At 34.1% G+C, this 23,116-nt stretch overlaps 3 protein-coding genes and 2 non-coding genes across 6 annotated transcripts; 4 read left to right on the top strand and 1 right to left on the bottom strand.

Annotated features, from left to right (window-relative positions):
- Positions 1–2,649: 2,649 nt before the first annotated feature.
- Positions 2,650–2,721, top strand: TRNAG-UCC. Its single transcript has one exon. It is a non-coding gene; the product is annotated as a tRNA-Gly (tRNA).
- A 2,611-nt stretch (positions 2,722–5,332) lies between these two features.
- Positions 5,333–5,404, top strand: TRNAG-UCC. The gene has a single exon. It is a non-coding gene; the product is annotated as a tRNA-Gly (tRNA).
- A 1,711-nt stretch (positions 5,405–7,115) lies between these two features.
- Positions 7,116–9,581, top strand: LOC123225175 (protein GRAVITROPIC IN THE LIGHT 1). Of its 2 annotated transcripts, none has more exons than XM_044649057.1 (3): positions 7,116–7,501; positions 7,731–8,393; positions 8,505–9,581. In XM_044649057.1, exons 2-3 carry the CDS (start codon positions 7,766–7,768, stop codon positions 9,278–9,280), a joined length of 1,404 nt encoding a protein of 467 aa, XP_044504992.1. In that variant the 5' UTR covers positions 7,116–7,501; positions 7,731–7,765; the 3' UTR covers positions 9,281–9,581. The 2 variants fall into 2 exon arrangements, with proteins under 2 accessions (XP_044504992.1, XP_044504993.1); XM_044649058.1 differs by having other exon boundaries at positions 7,620–8,393.
- A 431-nt stretch (positions 9,582–10,012) lies between these two features.
- Positions 10,013–14,522, bottom strand: LOC123225128 (mitochondrial uncoupling protein 2). The gene is made up of 9 exons (XM_044648996.1): positions 14,269–14,522; positions 13,248–13,466; positions 13,068–13,146; positions 12,771–12,904; positions 12,554–12,652; positions 12,357–12,461; positions 11,273–11,347; positions 10,766–10,852; positions 10,013–10,386 (listed from the first exon to the last, which is right to left on the bottom strand). Exons 1-9 carry the CDS (start codon positions 14,347–14,349, stop codon positions 10,348–10,350), a joined length of 918 nt encoding a protein of 305 aa, XP_044504931.1. The 5' UTR covers positions 14,350–14,522; the 3' UTR covers positions 10,013–10,347.
- A 6,127-nt stretch (positions 14,523–20,649) lies between these two features.
- On the top strand, positions 20,650–22,938 carry LOC123225574 (proliferating cell nuclear antigen). The gene is made up of 4 exons (XM_044649634.1): positions 20,650–21,131; positions 22,124–22,276; positions 22,377–22,474; positions 22,560–22,938. The coding sequence occupies exons 1-4, from the start codon at positions 20,813–20,815 to the stop codon at positions 22,788–22,790; spliced, it is 801 nt and encodes a 266-aa protein (XP_044505569.1). The 5' UTR covers positions 20,650–20,812; the 3' UTR covers positions 22,791–22,938.
- The last annotated feature ends 178 nt before the right edge of the window (positions 22,939–23,116 follow it).

The following is a 23,116-nucleotide window of genomic DNA, read 5'->3' as shown; positions in this document are numbered from 1 at the left end:
CCCTTTGTGCTTATTTTTTAAAAAGCATCATTAGAATATCTTAGTTATTTATTTCTTCTCTTTTTTGGTTGATTCATAAATGACAAGTATTCAAATGCGCCCCCAGTGGTAAAGTGAGTCAACACAATACATTTACTAATTACCCCTTTGGAGAGAAAGGGGTATGTTTTTGCTGCAGAACCACGAGGGCTCATTATTAGGCTGGAAGGACAGCAAATGAATATGAATAAAGAAAAAACATAGTCCTATTTATCCTAAGGATTAGCACTGTTTCGGTCCTAACTAACATAAAACATGCTGTGCACTAGTGAACGTTAACAATGTGTGCCACTATCTTAAACTGTGGTGATGAGCACAGGCGCCTTTAGAGTTTTCTTCACCTGCTTAATTAGTAGTTCATGTCCAGAAGGCAAAGGTCGAAACATTATAATCAAAATGCTAGTGGAATTTCTTATTGTCAAAATTGGAGTTTGAATGTGCACTATGTTTCAGTCCAGTGATACCAGACTGCAATTTTCTAAGGTATTTAGCTAATTGTGATCCCTCGCATGTTTGAGATGATAATACCACTTAGTTTATTTTTCTGCGTTTTCAGTGTCTATGAATCCAGGTGGAAGGAAAAAGTAAAATAATTTGTTGGTTAAACTTCTGTGGCTGTTATTTCTGTTGTTCTGCTAGCTATTATGGAAATTTAAGTGCTTTATAGTCTAGAAAGTATTTCTTCTGTTTCTTGTTTCATATTAGTATAAATATTAATTGCAAATTATAAATCTTTTCATGGATCATTTTCTTTATTCTTATAATATTAAATGCAGATGGAACGTTATTGGGGTGCATTTGGACAAGTATAGTTTTGACAGACCTGTACATGCCAATTTTGTTCATGTGCTCTTTTTTGGAATTTTGAGAAGGATCAAGTGGTTAATTCTCTATCAGGTTTGTCGTTTTGCGATCTAGTATCCTGTCTTTTCTGTTAATAATCACAAGCATCACATAGCAGACACATAGATCTGTTCTTTTATAAGCACCTAAAACTACATGAGTTGAATGGATAAATCAATTCAATTTAAAGTATTTGATTATGTAAAAATTAATCATAAAGTTTCTTTTCTTCTTATTTCAGCTTTTCTTGTAATTTTTGGTAAGCAGAATTGCCTAGCTATTTAAGAAATTATAATCAGGACCGACAATATAGGAGGTAAATTTATATTGAATATCATCCTCTTCTGTTTAACATATTTGCCCTTTCCATTTTAGCTACATAATACCTTTTGTACTCATTGCCGAAGATGTTGCTTGAAAACTAAAAAATGAAGACCAGTTCATTAAACTATAATTTCTTTTCCATTTAGTGTAGGTAAAATTCGAATTGTTAACATAGTGCTGTTGTTATTGCCGTGATAGTGTTTCAGTAGAAAATGTCATTAGATCTGTAATTAATATTGGATTTGTGATATAAGATAGCAATATTATCAATTGCGGCTCTTTCATTTCACCAAGGGTGGAAATTAACTTTCTTCAATTTATGTTTTGGAGATGCGTATCTTATATAACTTATTTGAGTCCCTCATTATTAAAATGAAGGATTTATTTTTATATGCAATTACATAATTTGTAGGTCTTTCAGATTTTTTGTTGTTAAATTTTTTGTTGCTCTTCTTTTCAATAGACTTCTGGTTATTTTTTGTTGCAGGCCAATATTTCACCAATACATGGAGGTACTATAAAATCTCTCCATCTTCACGGCTTTACCAAGGCTTCCTCATTGTTCTTAATTTTACATTGTGTTCTTTGGAAAAAGGAATCAGTATGACAGACTCCAATCAGTTTGGAACAAGGGCTCCTTATTGTCAGTGTCATTAAGAACGATTTAGCAACATCCATTGGCAAGGGAAGAAGAGTGGTTGATATGATAGATGTGAAGACTTGGTCAAGTATGCTGCTTTTGCTCAAGCTTAACTCAAAAGAGCCGGGTGAGTGGCTCTCAAAAAACTAGTTATTACTTAAAGATATCTTCCATAGGATTATTTATCACCAGTTGAAACAATATCTCTCAACATAATTCACTTGTTCTTATTTAACAATAAATTTGAATTCATCACAGAATCTAGATTAATATTCTAATAGCAAAAGCAGAATATACAAACACACTCAGAAACTAATTGTTCTTACAAGACAGTCATAAAAGAAAGCTAAGAAACCATGCAACAGCATCAAGCTCTTTATTTGGCTATTTCAGTTGTCACCCCTTGTTGGCTTGTCTGAAGAAAAAGTACGTGAAGCAAAGAAATCACTTGATCAAATGTAAAAAATCTGCCAGAAAAAAGTTCATCTCAAATGCTGATGATGGTGTCCAGTCATTAGTAGCTGGGTTCTATTTATATGAATCTTGTTCCTGTCTGGAAAGATAGACAAAGGTTTCCCACTTCTGGAGGTTAGTTATGTTGTTTGGTAAACTATTTTGACCATCTACCTATTCTTTGCTATGTGGGGTTTGCTTGTCAATGCAGTTAGGATCCTTGTAGTACACTGTCTCATTGAATTCCTCAGTCACTTGGCTTCCATTTTAAACTAGTTTCTGTTTTCAAATTGTCAAAATGAAATTAAAAAAATGGAATGAATTAATCTTAGGTCTAAATCTCAAGTAAAGCGTTTGTAGTCCAACGGTTAGGATAATTGCCTTCCAAGCAATAGACCCGGGTTCGACTCCCGGCAAACGCATTTTAATTATTTTATGATTTTCCTTAATATCTGTGAACCAATATCTGGAGGATTTTGGAGATCATATTTGGTTATTGTTATGATTTTTGGCCGTGAAATGCTCACTCCTTTGAGGCTTAGTATGGCATTGAGGTGCTAATTGATCAGAGTACCCCTTTTGTCTCCTCTAATCTTGCTGCTTCTTCCCTTGGTTAGTGAATGTCACTCCTGTTTGAACTCCTAACACACTCCATTTCCTTTTCATTGAGTTGAGACTTTGAGAGCTAGATTTATGTCAGGAGATTTGGAATAGATGAGATATTTTTCTAGTCCTCTATTGCTTTCAATATATTGAAGGACTTTTAGAAAAATATCTGACAAATCTCTTCCTCAGATTAGTTTGGAGTTCTACATTCTCTTGTTAGGCATGTGAATTATAATAGTATAAGCACAAACATGGAATTGGAAGTCCTCAAAGCAGATACCAGCTTATCTCTGCAAAGATAACAGATATATTAATCTTTATAGTGATTGGATTACAATATGCAATCAATTGGTAATAAATTGATTTTTAGGTAGATGTTGGAACATTTGTTTGCTCATTAATTATGAAAATTTACTCAAATTTAACCCTGTCAAATACTGTGACCTTTAATGTAGGGTCTCAAAAAGTTACATGTCAAGAAATCAGTTATGAATTATAATTTCGGATATGCCTCTTTGCTTGCAAAAGAGCTTTTGAAAATACCAGTTATAGCTTGATATTTGATGAACTGAGTGCTGAAAATGAAATCCACATATGGATGCAGAATTTATTTCTGAAAATCAGGATGAAGGTCCCTTTGTGCTTATTTTCTGAAAGGCATTATTTGAATATCTTAGTTATTTGTTTCTTCTCTTTTCTGGTTGATTTATAAATGACAAGTATCAAAATCTGCAGCCAGTGGTATCATGAGTCATCACAATACATTTACTAATTACCACTTTGGAGAGAAAGGGGTATGTTTTGCTGCACAACGATGAGGGCTCATTATTAGGCTGGAAGGACAGCAAATGAATACAAATAAAGAAAATACCTAGTCCCATTTATCCTAAGGATTAGCACTGTTTCAGTCCTAACTAACATACGTGCTATGCACTAGCGAATGTTAACAAGGCATGCCACTATCTTAAACTGTGGTGATGAACACGGGCGCCTTTAGGGTTTTCTTAGCCTGCTTAATTAGTAGTTCATGTCCAGAAAGCAAAGGTCAAAACATTATAATCTTATAGCTAGAGGAATTTCATATTGTCAAAATTGGAGTTTGAACGTGCACTATGTTCCAGACCAGTGATGCCAGACTGCAATTTTCTAAGGTATTTAGTTAATTGTGATCCCTTACATTTTTGAGATGATAATACCAACTAGATTATTGTTCCGTGTCCTCTGGGTCTGTGAATCCAGGTGGAAGGAAAAGGAAAAATATTTGTTGGTTAAACTTCTGTGGCTGTTATTTCTATTGTGCTGCTGGCTAATATGAAAATTTAAGTGCTTTATAGTCTAGATTGAAAGAAAATATTTCTTCTGTTTCTTGGTTCATATTAGTATAAATATTAATAGCAAATTTGTAAATCTTTGCATTCATCATTTTCTTTATTCTTATAATATTAAAAGCAGATGGAATATTGTTGGGGCCCGTTCAGACAAGTATAGTTTTGACAGTTGTGTACATAATTTTGCATTCAAGTATCCATCTTTCCTGTTAACGATCACCAGTATCACATAGCAGACACATTGTATCTGTTCTTTTCTAAGCACCTAAAGCTACATGAGTTGAATAGATCTGTTCTTTTCTAATTTCAGCTTTTCTTGTAATTTTTGGTAAGCAAAACTGCCTGCCTATCTAAGAAATTATAATCAGGATCGACTATATAGGAGGTAAGTTCACATTGAATAACATCTTCTTCTGTTTAACATATTCGCCCTTTCTTTTTCAGCTATATAATACCTTTTGTACTCATTGCCAGAGATTTTGCTTGAAAACTAAAGAATAAAGGCCAGTTCATTAAACTTTAATTTCCTTTCCATTTTTGAGCCCCTGATTACTAAGGTGAAGAATCTATTTTTATATGCAATTACATTAATTTGTAGGTCTTTCAGATTTTATTTTGTTAAACTAATTGTTCTTTCAAGGTAGTCATAAAAGAAAGCTAAGGAACCATGCAACAGCATCAAGCTCTGTATTTGGCCATTTCAGTTGTCACCCCTCTTTGGCTTGTCTGAATAAAAAGTTGGCCGAAACAAAGGAATCACTTGATCAAATGTAAAAATCTGCCAGAAAAATGTTCATCTCAAATGCTGATGGTGGTGTCCAGTCATTAGTAGATGGGTTCTATTTTGGCGTCTGGAAAGATAGACAAAAGTTGCCCACTTCTGGAGGTCAGTCATGTTGTTTGGTAAACTAATTTGACCATCTAGTTATTCTTTACAGTGTGGTGTTTGCTAGTCGATGCAGTTAAGATCCTTGTAGTACGCTGTCTCGCATTCTTCGGTCACTCGGCTTCCATCTTCCGCAAGTTTCTCATTCAAGATCGTTAAAAGTCAAATTAAAATAATGAAATAGATTAAACGTAAGGTAAATCCTCAAGCAAAGCGTTTGTAGTCCAACGGTTAGGATAATTGCCTTCCAAGCAATAGACCCGGGTTCGACTCCCGGCAAACGCATTGTATCATTTTATGAGCCAACTGTTTTGTCTGTGTGTTGAAGTCGTGCACTTTGTCGTTGTCACAACATTATAGTCATCTTTTTCATTTCGCCATGTCTAAATTGCTTCTCCCCTAGGCCACTTGAATGTGAATAAACTGATTAGGGATAACATCGGAGGGGTAGGAGAGGGATCACAATCCCTATTCTTATAAAAGATATTAATTTTTAAGAAAAAAAATTTTAATTTTGTTTTTGTTTTCATTTTCATCTTATCTCTATCTTTTTTTTGTTTTTATTAAAAAATCTCTTATCATTGAAATCGATAATCTTAAATTTAGATTAGAATTATTATCTCTAGATATGATATATTTAATAATCATCTCTCTTCTTTAGTTCTAGTCCACATCACTTCTCTCTGTATCTCTTTTTTAACGTTTGTGTTTCATCTTTATAATCCCTCATTTGCTTTCGGATTTCTTTTTTTAATTGTTCGAGCATAGAGTCCATTTTAATGGTCACCATAGCTTACCCGTAAGGTTCTGATACCAAATTGTTAGAGCTTGTGAGTCTTACTATAAATAAATATTCGTAATAATAATCTAAGCGCAACCATAATTAGTATATAGAATTCTCAACTACTCTTGTTTATTGTAATCAATTATGAACCTTACATGGTTTAATTTCTCACACAAACAGAAAATTAGAAATAACAAACTGATGACAGAAAAATGAAGATAAATTGGTAACAGGGATACTAGCTCCCCATAAGGCTTGCATCTTTTCTCTTAATTCAACCAAATCAAATTTGTCTTTCTCCTATCATTTCCCTTTTTTATGTTGTTTATATTGACTTTTCAATTATAGTGTTTGATATATCCACTTCCCCCGGTGGTAGAATATATATTTTTTTTTAAATGAAAATTTTCACTTGAGTTAAATTGATCTATAGGTCAAAATAACCATTTTAAATAGATAAAATCTCAGATTTAGTGATCGACTATAAGGGTGTACACAATCTAATTTAATACAGTTTAAAAAAAATTTCAAATCAAATTAGAAAAACGGTTTGAACAATTTTTGAACAAAATCAAACAATTTTAGATTTGAAACCAAACTGAAAAAAGACGGTTTAAATCGATTTGAACTTATTAAAATAATTTACTTTTAAATATATATTATTTAATAAAATTAATAAAATTATAATTTTTCAAAACATAATATAAACACGTAAAATAAATATAAAATATACATATAAAGAAAAATTATGCCAAATATAGTTTTATATATATATGCATTCAAAAAAATACAGTTTACTATTCGATTTAATTTAAAAATTATATAAACTGTATCTCAAATTAAAAACTCTTTTTTAAATATTTATCAATAAAAACCAAATTATTTTATAAATCAAACCAAAATAAACTAAAATTTTAAATAATTTAGTTTAGTTTTATAGGTTATACCGAATTATCCATGCCTTCACCCTATAACATCTTTACCAACTTTATCTTGGTACAGTAGAACCTTTCTGTATTGCACCTTAATCTGTTCTTGTTTAAAAGCTAAATTTAATGATTTATAACATATTATTGTGCATACATAAAAAAAAAAAAAACATATAATTTTATTGTAAATTCTATAACTGAATAATAATGGTTATTAATTTACGGATCAACCATCTTTTTCAGAAAGACCCAGCAAAATCACACCTCCATCTTATAGAAAGGCAACCATTTTTATTTGCTAGTTGCAGCACCGGCATCAATGTGAGTGACATTACTTCAGTCACTCTCAATATTTGCTTGTCCCATTAAGACACCAACTCTAAATCTCAACCAGACACTTGTCTCTCCTTCTTCAGCTGTCCTCTCTGCTCCTGCAGGCTGCAACCCCACCTTTTTTTTTTACCCTGTTCACAGGTGACTGGAATCACTTCTGATTGTGTAACCCTCTTTTCGGTGTTACCAGGAAGACGAAGAGCAACCCGAGTAGTGCGGAAATAGAAGGTAAAAATTTGCAGTTTTCGTGCTCTGTTCAGCTCAATCGAGACGGCCCCACATATACAGCTAATCAAAGTTCACTCTTAAATCTCAGAGCAACTTTCACATTACCAGGTTAGCAAGTTTACATTTTTATTAACTTGTACTGACTTTTCTACGGCAAAGCAAAGTCCTGATAATTCGGGGGAAAAAAGACATTTTTTATTATTTTATTGTGTAATCTTCTGAGCAGGCACATGGGAGAGAGAGAAAGGTGATATAAATAATAAAGTTAGCTGCATTAACTCAGTTACTGTCACCCACTGACTTGCTGTTTCTGTCCTGTAATGTATCTGAACTAAAGAAACGGAGCCATTAAGGTGGAGAAGAAAGTAGATTATGGCAGCCAAGGTCTGTAATTTCTCCGATCTGATAGAAAGAGTGGCAGCTTCATGCTTGCTTCACCCTCTTGCCAATGCTCGACAAGACCTCCAAAACATTGATGACGATGAAGAAGAACAACACTACGAGTATAAGTCTGAGGAAGAAGAAGAAGAAGAAGAAGAAAAGAGAGAGCGAGGAGTCGAAAATGTGAGAGAGGGAACAGTTGTAAGTGTAGAGCGGGTGATAGAACTGGAGACGATAATGAGTGAGGTGTTTGAAGCGTTTTCAGCTATGAAGAAAGCGTATATTAGCTTGCAGGGGGCGCATTGCCCGTGGGACCCGGAGAGGATGAGGGTAGCTGACGTGGCAATCGTGGGGGAGATGAGGAGAGTTAGCGTGTTGAGAGAGAGGTGGTTTAGGAGGAGGAGGAGCGGCGGCGGCGGTGGTGGTGGACGAGGGATGGTGAGAGAAGTGGTGGCGCCGTACGAGGCGGCAGTGGAGGACTTGAAGAAGGAAGTGAAGGCTAGAGAAATCGAAGTTGAGAACTTGAAGGCGAAGCTGAAGAATGTCACCAGCAATCTTAGCAGTAGCAAAAAAGGGAAGTCTCTTAGGAAAGTCAACTACATCAGTCAAGCTCCTCAAGGTATCAAATTGACTCTACAGACCTTGCATCTTGATCAATTTCACACTGTTTCTTATTCAATTCTCAATTTCTGTTAGGGCATCCTTGTAATTTTACATGTTCTGAAAACAGTTGTAGCAGCACCAGCACCAGAGCTGTTTGAAGCAACAATGAGCCTTGTGAAAGAGGCATCAAAATCTTTCACTTTGATGCTCCTCTCGCTTATGCGAGCCGCGCATTGGGACATAGCTGCGGCTGTGCGTTCCATTGAAGCTGCCTCTGCCAACGGCCCTGAATCCGCCACCATCGGTACTAGCTCCGTCATGGCAACCCACCAGGCCAAGTATGCTCTTGAGTCCTACATTTCGCGCAAAATCTTCCAGGGGTTTGATCATGAGACATTCTACATGGACGGCAGCCTTTCTTCGCTTATCAATCCGGATCAGTATCGTCGTGATTGCTACACCCAATTCAATGACATGAAGGCTATGGACCCTGTTGAGCTTCTAGGAATCTTGCCGACATGTAATTTTGGTAAATTCTGCTGCAAGAAGTATCTTGCTGTGGTCCATCCCAAAATGGAGGAGTCCCTGTTCGGAGACTTGGAGCAGCACCGCCAAGTGTTGTCTGGAAACCACCCAAGGAGTCAGTTTTATGGTGAGTTTTTGAGACTGGCCAAGACAATTTGGTTGCTTCACTTGCTGGCATTTTCACTTGACCCGGCACCTTGTCAGTTTGAAGCAAGCAGGGGAGGAGAGTTTCATCCACAGTACATGGTAAGTGTTGTCAAATTGTGTGGTGGCAAGCCACCTCCGGGACAGATTGTGGGGTTTCCAGTGAGCCCTGGCTTCAAGCTTGGAAATGGAACAGTGATCAAGGCTAGAGTTTACCTGGTATCAAGAAGTTGAGGAATTTCATGAATGTAGTTGATGGATTGTTTGGCTAGTGTGCAAAATACAGGAAAGTCCTCCATAGAGGTTTTAGACTACTACTACTGCTACATGTTATTAGGGGTTACTAGGTCACCAATATTAGACTGTTACTTGAACATGTTCTATTTTGGTGTTTGGATTAAGCCTTTTAGTTGGCATGCTACATGCTTCAGTTAAAAAAGGGTTCATCCAATAAGTTAATGATGATGCTTCAATGTTATTTCAAAATCTTGTAACTGCAGGCCTTTTTTCATATAACTAGAATACCTCACTTGAGCCATATTATCTCTTTAGGGCTGAATCCATCAGCTCAAGCAGGTAAAACCCCAAATCTAATGATCGGTTTTATAACAACTATATCAAATAAATCAAGAATTTAATTTTAAAATGTTGTCGGAGAGGATTTAAATCTTTACTCTTGTGCGGATCTTTTAGAGTGCTATGTATGACCTGCATTCAACAGGTTTGAATTCTCTGTGTCAGAGTAACATAGATAATTTCAATAACAGGGTAACAGGTCATTTGATCTAACCATCACTGTTAAATATTCATAAATTGTGGTGCTCCATGGGAATAACCCTTGGCTGGAAATGGAGGATCTATTATACCAAAGACAGGAGAAGCTATAATTAAGAGTTAATACAGGGCAAATTTATTGTGCTGAGAAGCAAAATTAGGCTTTCACCACTGACCAAGTTAAAATCAAAGTTTAACAACATGAACAGTAAATATTTATTGAATGCCTCAAGTATGTTCAATAACTTACATATATGAATGTCTCAAGTACGTTCACATAGTCTAAAGTACACTGTGGAAAATTATGTCCGTGCTAAGAAAGAGGAAGAAAGAACTTGTTCTGTTGAAGGAGGGTGCAGTACTATAACTCCTGATAGATTGAACTTTCAAGTCCTCTGAATATTCAGAGGAAGAAATTTTTCATCTGCAAAAGAAATGGAAAAATTATGTCCAGGGCCCATCTTTCTCTTCAGGGAGGTATACTTCGGAAACTACCAGGCAAAAGTGGTCTTCCGGCACCCAAATACTCAGTCAGAAAAAACATCCCGGATGAAAACTTTCTTAGCCTGTCAAGAAGAATATAGAGAGTATAAGTAAATATGGATTTCTTCAGATGCAGTTAACAAGGAAGTTAAGGTTTCTAAGTTTTCTAAAACACAAGCATGAAAGAAGCTATTTTCAAAAAGGCCATTTTGTTCCTTCTACAATGCAGTTGGCTTGTCTAAATGACTCTTGCCTAACATATCCTTACCAAGCAAGTATAAGAATATAGCCAAATCCAAAAAACATGGTAATTGCAACATGAAGGAAACAACAAGAACAATTAAGCGAATCGGGAGTTAAATGAGCTCTGGTTCACCCATACATACAGGAATATATCAAGTATTAACCACAAAAGTTAGAAGGTAACAATAAATTAAAATGGATAGCAATCTGCAATCTTACTTGCTCAAGAGTCAGAAACATGATCACATTCCAAGACCCCAGCCGACCAAAATTAGGGAGAAACCCCTTATAGAAGGCAGAAAATCCCTACAATGCACTAGCTCCTGTTAGTTACTGATCAGAGAATCCTAATGGCATTAATAGAAATATTTGCCCCTAAAGCAATGTGTTTCAGTCAAGATTTTATTGAAATCAGAATTCTGCAAAAAAGAAAAGATTTAATAAAACCTGGCATGTTCGATAAGAATTTGCATTTGTAAAGCTTGTTAAACAGCTCATTTAAAATCTTTCACCAAATCAAAATCGAGAATTTCATGTCAAGTTCAACTTTCATCTGGTGTCAAGGATATTATATAAGAAAAATACTCCAGTAACTCAGAAATCATAATAAAATCCAGATAGCAAACTGGAGAAGTAGAACTTAAAAATAAAACATCTTTATTTTACCATGAATCTACAGTGATAAGGCACATGATCAAAATGAAAGATGATGAATCTGTAAAATACCTCATTCTTCAAGGTCTTGATGAAACAATCAAGAGTATTTTTGTAGCCTGAATCTCCCATCATTCTAGATTTCACCTGGAATAGAACATAAATGACATACATGACCTCATATAGGGAAACAGAAATTTAAGCCGGATGGTAATGAAATAAATTTGTCCTTTAATAAATCTATTTTGTGGTTCCTATGCTCATCCTTTAATTTATATGAATAAATTAAAAGATGATGTTAGGATCTCAAGTGTAAACTATAAGTCTTGGATCCTACAATAAAAAAGTATGGGTTTCTGGTATGGGGTTTATATGACTATGAGCTTTTTAACCTCAACAGTTAGCTTTTGAGGTGTATTCTCCTTTATATCATTTGGTATTAGAGCCCTCATCATGTCTCTTAGTTGTAATTATGTTACGTTGGTAGTAACGCGGACATTATAGTATTCGCTGAGGGTTAGTAGAGAATTAGAGCACAACCAACTTGCGTGGGCGTCGAGATTGTGTAGTGTGGTAGTATGTTAGGATTCTAAGTGTAAGGTATGAGATTTAGATCCTATATTGGAAAGTATAACTTTTAGTATAAGGTTTATATGACTTTAGACTGTTGAATCTCAACAATTAACTTTTGAAGTGTGGCTCAATTAAAAACCCAACAAGGTTTCGATTCTCAACCAAAATAAACTGAGTAAATGACAAAAAAAAAAAATGATATTTGCAATATTCTTCTCTCAAGAGCTAGAATCTCCCCAAAATTGCCTAGCTTTTAAGAGGCTAGACACTCTCCCAAAATCATTTGAAGTTGCCTATATCTTCTCCAGAAAAATACTTCTTTCTCTCTGCCTCCAATTCCCTTTTTATCCTCTTCCTCCTCTAACTAACCAAGATTGTTTCTTTCCCAGTGGTCCTGGCTTCTTTTTCCTGCCCTGCTTTTGCTTTGTGCTACTATGCCAAAACAGTCCAAATAGGTTTTCCCAAGGTTCATATCATATGAGCATAGAAATTTAAAGCTACAAGGTGATTATGATGATGAATAATGCAAACCACCAAAATTATTATTCTTTACTAATAGCAGAAACATATATAGAAGGCCTACCACATCCATAGGTGAACCAATACAGACAGCAAAAAAGCCTGCAACAAGGCCTGCTAGAAGATGAGTAAAAACATTGTCCATGAACCCTGGAATTTTCAAAATTGTCTGCATAAGTTTGAAGATAGTAGGTCACAATCAAGACATCAACTTTCAATGATAACATGAGTATTTCATGCTGACTCAACACTTGAAGTCACCTGCTTTACTTGATCATAACTGGCTAGCTCAGCAGCATTTATAAGAGCATTTCGTGCTATATTAGGTCCAAGTCCAGTCCACAGTGCTGCCAGTCCTTCCTAGTATTTGTAATAAGTTAAATAAGTATGTCTTTATGTGTGTGTGTATATATATATATATATATATATATATATATATATATATATATATAAAAGTCAATCACTAGACAAAACTAACCTGTCTCACTATAGTGTAATAGGCATCCAAAGTTCCATAATAACGCCTGGGCAATCCAGATGGTAATTTCCCTTCAGCTTGAAGTCGAACTTTAACAAGATCAGTTGGATTAGCCACTGCAATTGCTATAGCACCTGTTTGTAATGAAAATTGTATATTTAATAAGAGTTTGACATAAATAGTATGTACTTGATAAATTGAAATGTGAGCAATATAGTTTCAGCACCTACATATGGTCAAACCAAGATGCTATGTAAGATTTACCCACAGCAGCAGGAAGTCACCAAATGTACTCACCAGTCAGGAAAGCTGCAAATATTTTATGGTATAAAGGAATATCTCCAACAAAATCACTGCCAACTAGAAAAGTTTTGACCTGCTCAAAAAGCATTTTGGTGAGTATGCATCTATACATATAAAAAAACAAACAGAAAAAACAGCCCACATTCATCGATGCAAAACATATCTTATACTTACAGGATCATATAATCCAACTCTTAAGCCTCCATAAATACACTGGCGATGTAACCCTGCTATAATCCCTTTCCATAGAGCGGACAAACCCTCTTCCCTCGCAATAGTAGCAACTGTACCCAACAAACCTCTATACTTAGACACACTAACACCATCTTCACTAACCGTTTTCTTTTGGAGCTGAAGGCGGACTTTAGCTGTGTCCAAAGGTATGGTACACATCTGCAAAACCCAAGCAAGATGATAAGAAGAAACATTCGAATAACTGCAACTTGACTTCTTTAAAAGACAAAATGAGAAGAGCAAAATCTCACTTCATCACTTGTAACAGACACAATAAACACCTGAAGAATTTGTAAATTCCACCTGAACTATGAAATAATGAAGCATTTGTAACAAATTCTGAACAATCAAGTGATTGGTCTCTCTCACCTTATTAGATTGACTTTCGAGTGGCAATCAAATTTTCATTATTAAAAAAAAATTGAGCCCACATTCTGTCGAAAATATATATTGGGCTTACAAGTGTGAAGATTGAAACCCATATTACACAAAACCAATTGACTTGTGTTAGGTTTAATCCACAATACTTATATACCACTCTTTTATGTTCTATTCATTAGATGTCGAAAATATATATTGGGTTTATAAGTGTGAAGATTGAAACTCATATTACACAAAACCAATTGGCTTGTGTTAAAGTCCAATTCATAACACTTATATACCACTCTCTTATGTTCTATTCATTAGACGTGGGACTCTTTTTCTTTCTTTTTTATTTGAGTCTCCGACACATTTTCATACAAATACAATCTAAATTCACTCCACACACAGACTGAATTACAAATAAAGGTAAAATTCATTCAACATTATAATAAATATCCTAAATTTGCACATACCCAGATACAAAAATAAATTATCATGGAATGTCAACGGAAAAAATTTCACCAAACAACTAAATTATGGAATATATTGAAATTGAAATGAAAATAAATGCATTCTAATCATCAGAAGACGTAGATACCTCAGCGAAACAAGCAGCAAAAGCGCTGCAGAAGAAGGTTTCAGTGAACGAGATCTCAGGCCTGAGCTTGAGATCTGACATTTTGGGAGGAAGAAGTGGAAAGTTGTGATTGGCTTCCAAAATGTCGAACTTGAGTATGAAGAAAATAAAAAACACTCAATAATTGACTGAAGGGAAACAAGCAAACTGCTTTTGTTTTAAGAATGGAGTCGTTCTGAGAATGGTTTTGGTTTCGGCTGTTGAGGTAGGTAGTTATATCTCCCATTACACGGCGTGAAAATTAAAGATGACTTTTTCTTTCCAGTAAGTTGCTGAATGACTGTGTTTACCCAAACTTCAGTCCATTTTTATTTTGTTACCTCTGATTTCAAAAACTATCAAATGCACCCGATTTCCTATGTTAAACGTTAATTCTAACGGTCAAAGGAGATTTAAGTCCTTTTGGTCCAACTGTTGTAACCTGGAGACAAGATAACTAATTAATTAAAACTAAGGGAAAAACACTATTTCCTATCCAAGTTTTAGCCTAATCTTAAAAGTATACTCATGACAGATGAAAAACTCAAACACTCATCCATTTTTAAACAGTTATTAAGTTTTCTGTTAAATATAGAGGTAAAACCATTATTTTACAGTTTAAATTAAAGTTATATAATTTTATCGCATTTTCTGCCTCTAATTTTAAAAATTAACATTTTACGCCCATATCTGAACTTGAAAAGTGACTTTCACCCCCCCAAGTCCCTAATTTTTTTTCACTCTCCCTTTGGCCATTGGTGACGACTTGGCTAGAGGGAGAGTGACGAGTGTTGTCTAAATTTAGACGACGCTCGTGGACCTTCATTACACGACGTTTGTCATCCAAAATGGACAACAAATCATTGTCCAAATATAGATAACGCTCATCATCCAGATCTGGACTACGATCATTCTTCTTGGACGATAATCATCAGCCAAAGGTCGACCTCTGGACGAAAACTCTTTAGCCGTCAATTGGTCATCGTCGAAGAAAGCGGCTAGATTTCAAGGGGAAAAATGAATTTTTTTAAACTTAATTCAGAGAAAAAATGTTAGTTTTTCAAATTAAAGAGGGGAAAATGAGATAAAATTTTAATTATTTTAATATTATTAATAAAATAACGAATTTGCCCCTTAACCCTAACAAAAAAAATGTGGGTGTGTCTTAACAGATTAAACTTTAGGTGGGTATTTAGAGTTTTTATTTGCTATAAGTATACTTTTGAGATTAAACTAAAACTTGAATGGGAAATTGTCTTTTCCGCTTAAAACTAAATAGTGCAAATATGCCAAAGACCTCGTTTCTTCGTCCAAGATTCATGTGGGATACATCCAAACTACTAACTCACGATATCAAAAAAATTAAAGTAATATTATGTATATAATTTCTATATATAATTATATACATAATAAGAGAAATTAATTAAAATAAGCAAAAATATTTCCGTTTATATGTTTTTAGGTCAATCATCGTACTTTTTACCTTTATAAGCAAACTAATATTTTTATTTCAATAATACCCTTTTCTCACTTTACTTAACTAATCTACTTTCGTAGTTTTACTCTTATTTTCATCATCATCTCCTTTTTCAATGCTTTTCTTCTATTAACACTCTAACGACAGCACATTTTAGTTGTTTTTTCCGTCATTCATCATTATCATTTAGCAAGTAAGTTTCTTTTACGTTTCCTTTATATAAATAGCAATCTATATTATGAAAACTGTGAAGTAATAACTTTTCTAGAGATAAAAAGTTAAAAACTTTAATGATGATCTCTGAGTGTTTGAATTTTTTTATAAATATTTACATTTGTACATTCAATAGTGTTGTTACCTAGATATAAGTAAAAACGAAAATCGCAGTATTTTTTGGTAAATTGCGTGGTTTAAGCTTGTGTGATTTGTGTGGTTTACGTTTGCGAGTTTGCGTTTGCGTGGTTTATATTTGCGTGATCTGCATTTGCGTGTTTACTTATTTATTTTAAATTTTGTGTGTGTAGGAAAAATATGTAAGTTAATATATTTGCTTGGATATGGTGGATATTGGGTTAACGAAGGTGATAACATTTTAAAATATGTTAGTAAAGTTCAAACATTTATATCAATTAATAAAACAATAAATTATGATAGATTTGTAGAAGCAGTGTGTTCTTGTTTGGGGATTAATTGAAGTTGCAATATTGTAAAAATTTATATACAAAATCCGCCCACCTATAGTGATGTACCATATTTATTAAAAGATGATTTTGATATTCGGATTATGATGAGGTTATCAAAAACACAGAAAAGAGATCTGTTATTTCTTACATTGTTTACAAGGCTTACAAAAGTTAGAACCAATATGCAACAACAACAAACTGAACTATAGCCAGGAGTTCAATCATTTGAACCCATGGATGATGGGATTAACTCTTTGAATAACATATATGGTGAGACATAACCAGAAAGTATGTTTGAAAGTGATGGTGTTGAGGTTAGGATACATGATGAAATAAGAACGCAACAAGAGCCTTTGCGGTGTATACCGAAAAGATGTTATGAGATGGGTATTGTTCCAATAGAAAATTTTCAGTCGAATGAAAAAGAATATGGTGGTTTTAATGATTGGGATGATGATGTTAGTGATAACGAGGGTGATGATATTGGTGATGACGGAAGTGGTAGTGATAATGGTGGTGATGACTAATGTGATGATGTTGGTGGTGATGATGGTGAAAACAGAGGTGATAACAAGGGTGGTCATGAAGCAGGAGTTGGTCCAAATGGAGTAGCTAAGGGAAGTTCATTTCATAACACTCAAACAATATATGGCGGGCCCATTCCTATTAACGTAAATTCTTTTTTTGGTAGTTCAGATCTTTACAAGGATGTAGAAAATGAGAGTATTGCATTACATTCAATTTCATCACGAGATGAGAGAATCAAAGTGAATGATCAATTTACATATAAACAAGTGTTGATAGATACGATGTATAAGGATGCTTTGTAAACAGGTGTTGCTCCACTATTTTCATGAACCCACGTAACATTTCCTCAAAATGAACATGTTCAGTAGTAGATGTGGGTCTAGTATGTGTGGCATCGGGGGATCTTCTAGTAGTCTGATGCGAGGACATTGATGATTGATGCGTGGATTGATGCTCCGACCTGGTAACTGGTGGTGGAGTCCATCCAGACATGATTAGACTATGTACAAGTATGCTTTGAGGTGCATGGTAAGGGGATTGGATTGCACCGCTAAATTGAATAGGGCTACGATCATCATCAAATTCTTTTGTGTACCCCATGTAATCCACAACCTCTCTATACCACACTAATTGTTTTTCCTCAACAGATGGAATCAACACATGAGTGACAACATCCTAATAAATATTTCAATAAATGTATCAATTTTTTAGATATAACAAATTAACTTGTTTTTTTATGTCAAAGATAAATTAACATACCTGAGAAGCCCCAAATATGTTGTCAACAAGATCCCACCTCGGTTGCTCAAATGACTTCCATTTCAACATGCGAGGGATCCTATCTTTGGACTTGCAAGTTGCGAAACCCCCTAAGTTACTGAGAGTTTTATATATCCATAGTTGCATCTCATAGAAAGATAAAATTTATGAAATGAATAACATAAGCAATCAAAAAAAGTAAAAGTAATATAAATCTAATTTAATCTCATATTTATTTATAAGGTTACCTAAAATGCAACTGTAAATTCCATTAACGCATAATTTTGTATAGGAATATCTGGATCGTATACTCGATGCTCATTCATAATTTCTTCATACCGTTTCTCTACTGCTTTACTCATTGATTCTATTGTCAACTTCCAAACATAGTCCTTCATGAAAATCTATTGAAACTGTCTCAATTATCTACTAACTGTATTATATGTTCTGATACCATTTTTCGGTTATCAGCTCCCAATAATCCATAATGTATCAGATAAATACAACTATTTTGACAACATCTTTGTCATTGTTTCCCCATGCCTTAGACATTAAACTTTTACTGAGATCCCCATGAATCACAGATTTGTCACTTTAAAAGTACTTGTTTCCAAAATTCAATGAATCTGTTGTTATGTATTCAGTTATATCTGTTTCTCTATTAAACCTCAAATCAGTAATAATAGCAAACTCAATCAAACTAAATCTACAATCGACCCCATTTAATCGAAACCAAAACACCTTTCCCAACTCACCCTTATTCACTTGCCAAAATAATACACTATGTAACAGGGTTGAACTATATCCATGTACTTCAAGATTCAAAAAATGTTTGAAACATGTTTGTCTAAACAATATTTTTCGCTCTGAATTTAATTTTGCTCTTATATGTTTCATCGTATCCTTATGACTACGAATATTGATCGTAACTCTAAAATCATGCGCATCATGAAATCGTCTCTCCCCCACTTGATCATTAATTGGAAATTTATACAAAAACACATTTAAAATGAAATGTTATGAGTTTCATTCAATAAAGTTTAAATTTAAACATGTACAAAGCAAATATCACATTTTGTGAACAGTATCATTGCATGATATTGCGTAATGTGTGATTGCACAATTGCGCATTTTGCGTGATTGTGTGACATTGCGCAATTGGTGATGTTGCATGGTGCGGTTTGTGCAGTTAGGGTTAGAGCGGTTTGCGCACTATGTGTAAGTTTGCGCGGTTTGCGTATTGCATGGTTAGTGCATAGTCGCGCGGTTTGCATATTGCACGGTTAGTGCATAGTCGCGCGGTTTGCATATTGCACGGTTAGTGCATAGTCGCGCGGTTTGCGCAATTGGCGCAGTATGCGCAATGTTTACACTATTTGTGCATTGCGCAATAAGCGCGATCCTATAAATTTACGCGATTTTCGTCTCTTTGATGGCTACACTCTACACTTTAGATATTTATTAACATCAAAACTACATCTTTATATACCATTCAAACCATTCATATGCATAAGTCAGCAAATTTAGGGTTCCACTCTAAAAACCCTAACCACCACCGTAACCACCACAACCGACACACATTCTCAAATTTTTTTTTTTTTCATTCAATCATATCTACAATAGATTATTTACACTTAATCGATAAAAATGACATAAACCAAATAAATAAATGTAAACGGTAACTAACATGTGAAGTCATTGTCGATATATTCCCGCTTCTATATATTTTGTTGATTGTAGGATATTCGCCGGTGATTTTTGCTCTATATTTTTCGATTTCTGATTTCAGTCTTCTCTTTTTCGTTTTTGACAAAAATAACTTTCAAAATTTTTCACTTTGAATTTTACTTGTTTTTTCAACTTAAAAGTAAAATGGGTAAAAAAAATTGTTATTTGCTTAAATGGGTGAAACTTTTTTACATTGACTTAAAAACGTATAAACGGATAAATTTCTGTTTATTTTAAATAATTTCTCATATAATAATATGTTATTATGTAATAAATATTATTTTATTTTTAACTTTTAATTATTTAATTATATAATAATATATTATTAGTTATACATAAATATTATATACATAATATTACTCAAAATATTATAGCTTAAAAAATTTGAATTAGTCAATGCTCCTCATTAAAAAAAAAATGGTTACAATTAGTTGAAAACCCACTTTTAGAGAACTAAACAAATGATTTAGACTAAAGTTGAATTTGTTTGAATTAAGAAATAAGTTTGCTTTGAATAAGTTTAAAATAAATTTGATTTAAACGAATTTGAATTTGAAAGTTATGCATTCAAATTTAAGTTTTAGGTTGTTTGGCGAGTTAAATTTGCAAATTTAAAAAAATTTAATATAAATTAATTAAATAATGTTATTTTAATTAATATATATCGAAACAATACTATTTTAGTTTTTTTTTTTACTCAACTACAGTCAAACCAAGCTTAAGACTTGGTTTAAACTCGAACTTAAGTTTAACTATCCTCAAGCAAACCAAATTCAAATAATTTTGAGGTGAGCTTGTCTCAATTCAAATCGAACGGAACTCAAACTTGATTAACTTAAATCCAACCAAACTCTGAACAGTTTGAACAGGTAAAAATTTCGATTGACTTGATTAACTGACAAAATTAATTAAAAAAATCATTATTAATTCTTAAATCCAAGATCATTTATCACCAAATTAAATATATTTTTATACAAAAATATGGATATTATATATTAAATGATTAATTATATAAAATTATTTTAAATATTATTTTTAAATTATTAACTAATTTGATAAGTAATTAAATTGTCTGATCATTGATTAGATTAGAATATGATTATTTCACTGAATCAATATCTAATTCAAATAGGAAGACATTTAAAAACGTAACTACCACACACAATTACTCGCTTCCAAACCCATTGGCGGGAACAGTGAGCCTAAACTCCCGCCGCTTACGCTCCATAATTTAAATAATTTCCCCAAATTTAACCCGCTCCAACCCGTCAATATAAACCCAAAACCAATCCCTCTCTTTCTTCACTTACCCTTACCCTCGAAGGAACAAAGAAAAAAGGCACCAGCAAAAATGCTTGAACTAAGGTTGGTCCAAGGGTCTCTCCTTAAGAAGGTGTTAGAAGCGATAAAAGACTTGGTGAACGACGCGAACTTCGATTGTTCGGCCACCGGGTTTTCCCTTCAAGCAATGGACTCCAGCCACGTGGCTTTGGTGGCTCTTTTGCTCAGATCGGAGGGCTTCGAGCACTACCGATGTGACCGTAACCTTTCCATGGGAATGAATCTTGGCAACATGTCCAAGATGCTGAGGTGTGCCGGAAATGATGATATCATCACCATCAAGGCCGACGATGGCAGCGATACCGTCACTTTTATGTTTGAAAGCCCCAGTAAGTTTGTTTATGCTGAAGTTAATCTTTTAGTTTCTTTCTCTGTTGATGTTAGGGTTTAGCTTTCTTCATATTAAATTGGTATTTAATTTTGAAAATTTTAAATTTCTTTTCGTTGGAGTTTCCGTCTATGCGAATCCCAGTTGCTTTCATTTCTGTCCCATCCCATAAACCGATCCGAATTTGAACCGACAGACTCACCAAACGGCGCCTTCCGCAGCGGCCAATGATTCCATTTGAACGCTGCGTTTCGTCATTTTCATAACGGTGTCGTTTTGTTGTTATTTAGAAAAAAATATCAAAATGCATGATGAGCTGACGTGGAACGGCAGTTATAAGAGTTGTTATAAAAACTGTAGAAACGAACTTTCGGAGGATACTGAAAACACACGGTTCATCGTCTACTTCTTCCGTCCGTGTATACAGTCTCTTTCTCTCTGTAGAATTTCTCTTATTCTTCGGAATCTTTTACAATTTTAATTCATTTCGACAACAAAACGCATCATAACCTGTAACCTTTGTCTTCATGTATTCCTGAAAGATCCCTTCTTTTTCTCTCCTCCAGAAATTGTAGAAAAAGTAAATTTCCAAAGCATGCCATCTTTAATTTATACATTAATAGAGATTTATCTTTCTTGTAGCTGCAGTTGAGTCTTTGAATGATTAACGTTGGCAATTGTAGAACTGTAAACTACTGAATTTAATGTTCTTATCATTGTTTTTTTTTTTTTTTTTAAATTTGGAAATATCAACATGTTCAGTGACGTTTTCTATTTTCTTATACATGAAGAAACGATTTGAAAGATTAAGAATGTAGTGTTGCTAGTTTAGGTTTGTTGCTTAATATAGTTTAATAAAAAATGCAGCAATGAGTTTAATTTGAACTATATAAATCAGCTATTCTTTATGTTTTCCAGTGCAAGAATGTAACTTTTTATCTGACATGATTTTGTCCAAGTTCTTTTTTGGGTAATGGGTGGATTTTGTTGTAGCACAAGATAAGATAGCAGATTTTGAAATGAAGCTGATGGACATTGATAGTGAGCACCTTGGAATCCCTGAGGCTGAGTATCATGCTATTGTTAGGATGCCTTCAGCTGAGTTTGCTAGGATTTGTAAAGATCTTGCCAGCATTGGTGATACTGGTAATATGTCATTTTGTGTTTGTTTATAAAATTTTAAGTTTCTTTAAGGCTTCTTTTGGATAATATTTAGGGGATCTAAACTGATTTTTGTGTTGCACAGTTGTGATCTCTGTGACAAAGGAAGGTGTGAAATTTTCCACCAGGGGTGACATTGGAACTGCCAACATTGTACTAAGGCAGAATACCACAGTGGACAATGTATATTTTGGTCTTGTTCTTGTATAAGCATTGCTAGTTCTATCTTGTGTATCTTTGGTTGATTTGTGTGAGATTGATTTTGCAGCCTGAAGAAGCTACAATAATTGAAATGAATGAGCCGGTGTCCTTGACATTTGCACTGAGGTACATGAATTCATTTACAAGGGCGACCCCATTATCCAACACTGTCACAATCAGCTTGTCTTCAGATCTACCAGTTGTGGTTGAATACAAGATTGCTGAGATGGGTTACATCAGATTTTACTTGGCACCAAAGATTGAAGAGGATGAGGATGAGACTAAGCCTCAAATTTAAAGGACATTTATTTTTCATTGTTCAATCATGCTAACTTTTGTAAGTTGTATGAAGAGTGTTTCTTGGTGAAACTTCACTTTGATGAGTCAAGCAGTTGACATAGAACCTTTTAAATTTTTAAAAAGAATAGGAAAATATTTGAGAAACATTTGATTGTTTGGCCACGGACCCGTTTTATGTAAAATAGGCATTCCTAAAGCTGCATCAGATTTTCCGGACATGTGGAGTTTGGATGGAATGGGTGAAATAAATGGTTCTCTCTTGCAAATGGACTTGCTAGAGACCTTTCCATCTCCATCTGATTCATCTTGGAAACCAACCAAACT

The sequence above is a fragment of the Mangifera indica genome, chromosome 9 (genome assembly GCF_011075055.1).
Source record: "Mangifera indica cultivar Alphonso chromosome 9, CATAS_Mindica_2.1, whole genome shotgun sequence".
NCBI lineage: Eukaryota > Viridiplantae > Streptophyta > Magnoliopsida > Sapindales > Anacardiaceae > Mangifera > Mangifera indica.
This window is presented reverse-complemented; position numbering and strand designations above follow the sequence as displayed.

Coding starts and splice junctions, on each gene's coding strand:
- LOC123225128 (XM_044648996.1), bottom strand. CDS start 14,349: ATGTCAGATCTCAAGCTCAGGCCTGAGATCTCGTTCACTGAAACCTTC. Junction 11,348..12,356: donor TTGGTTCACCTATGGATGTG/GTAGGCCTTCTA, acceptor GTTCTATTCCAG/GTGAAATCTAGAATGATGGG. Junction 10,853..11,272: donor TCAAGACCTTGAAGAATGAG/GTATTTTACAGA, acceptor AGTGCATTGTAG/GGATTTTCTGCCTTCTATAA.
- LOC123225175 (XM_044649057.1), top strand. CDS start 7,766: ATGGCAGCCAAGGTCTGTAATTTCTCCGATCTGATAGAAAGAGTGGCA. Junction 8,394..8,504: donor CATCAGTCAAGCTCCTCAAG/GTATCAAATTGA, acceptor TTCTGAAAACAG/TTGTAGCAGCACCAGCACCA.
- LOC123225574 (XM_044649634.1), top strand. CDS start 20,813: ATGCTTGAACTAAGGTTGGTCCAAGGGTCTCTCCTTAAGAAGGTGTTA. Junction 21,132..22,123: donor TTTTATGTTTGAAAGCCCCA/GTAAGTTTGTTT, acceptor ATTTTGTTGTAG/CACAAGATAAGATAGCAGAT. Junction 22,475..22,559: donor AGAATACCACAGTGGACAAT/GTATATTTTGGT, acceptor TTGATTTTGCAG/CCTGAAGAAGCTACAATAAT.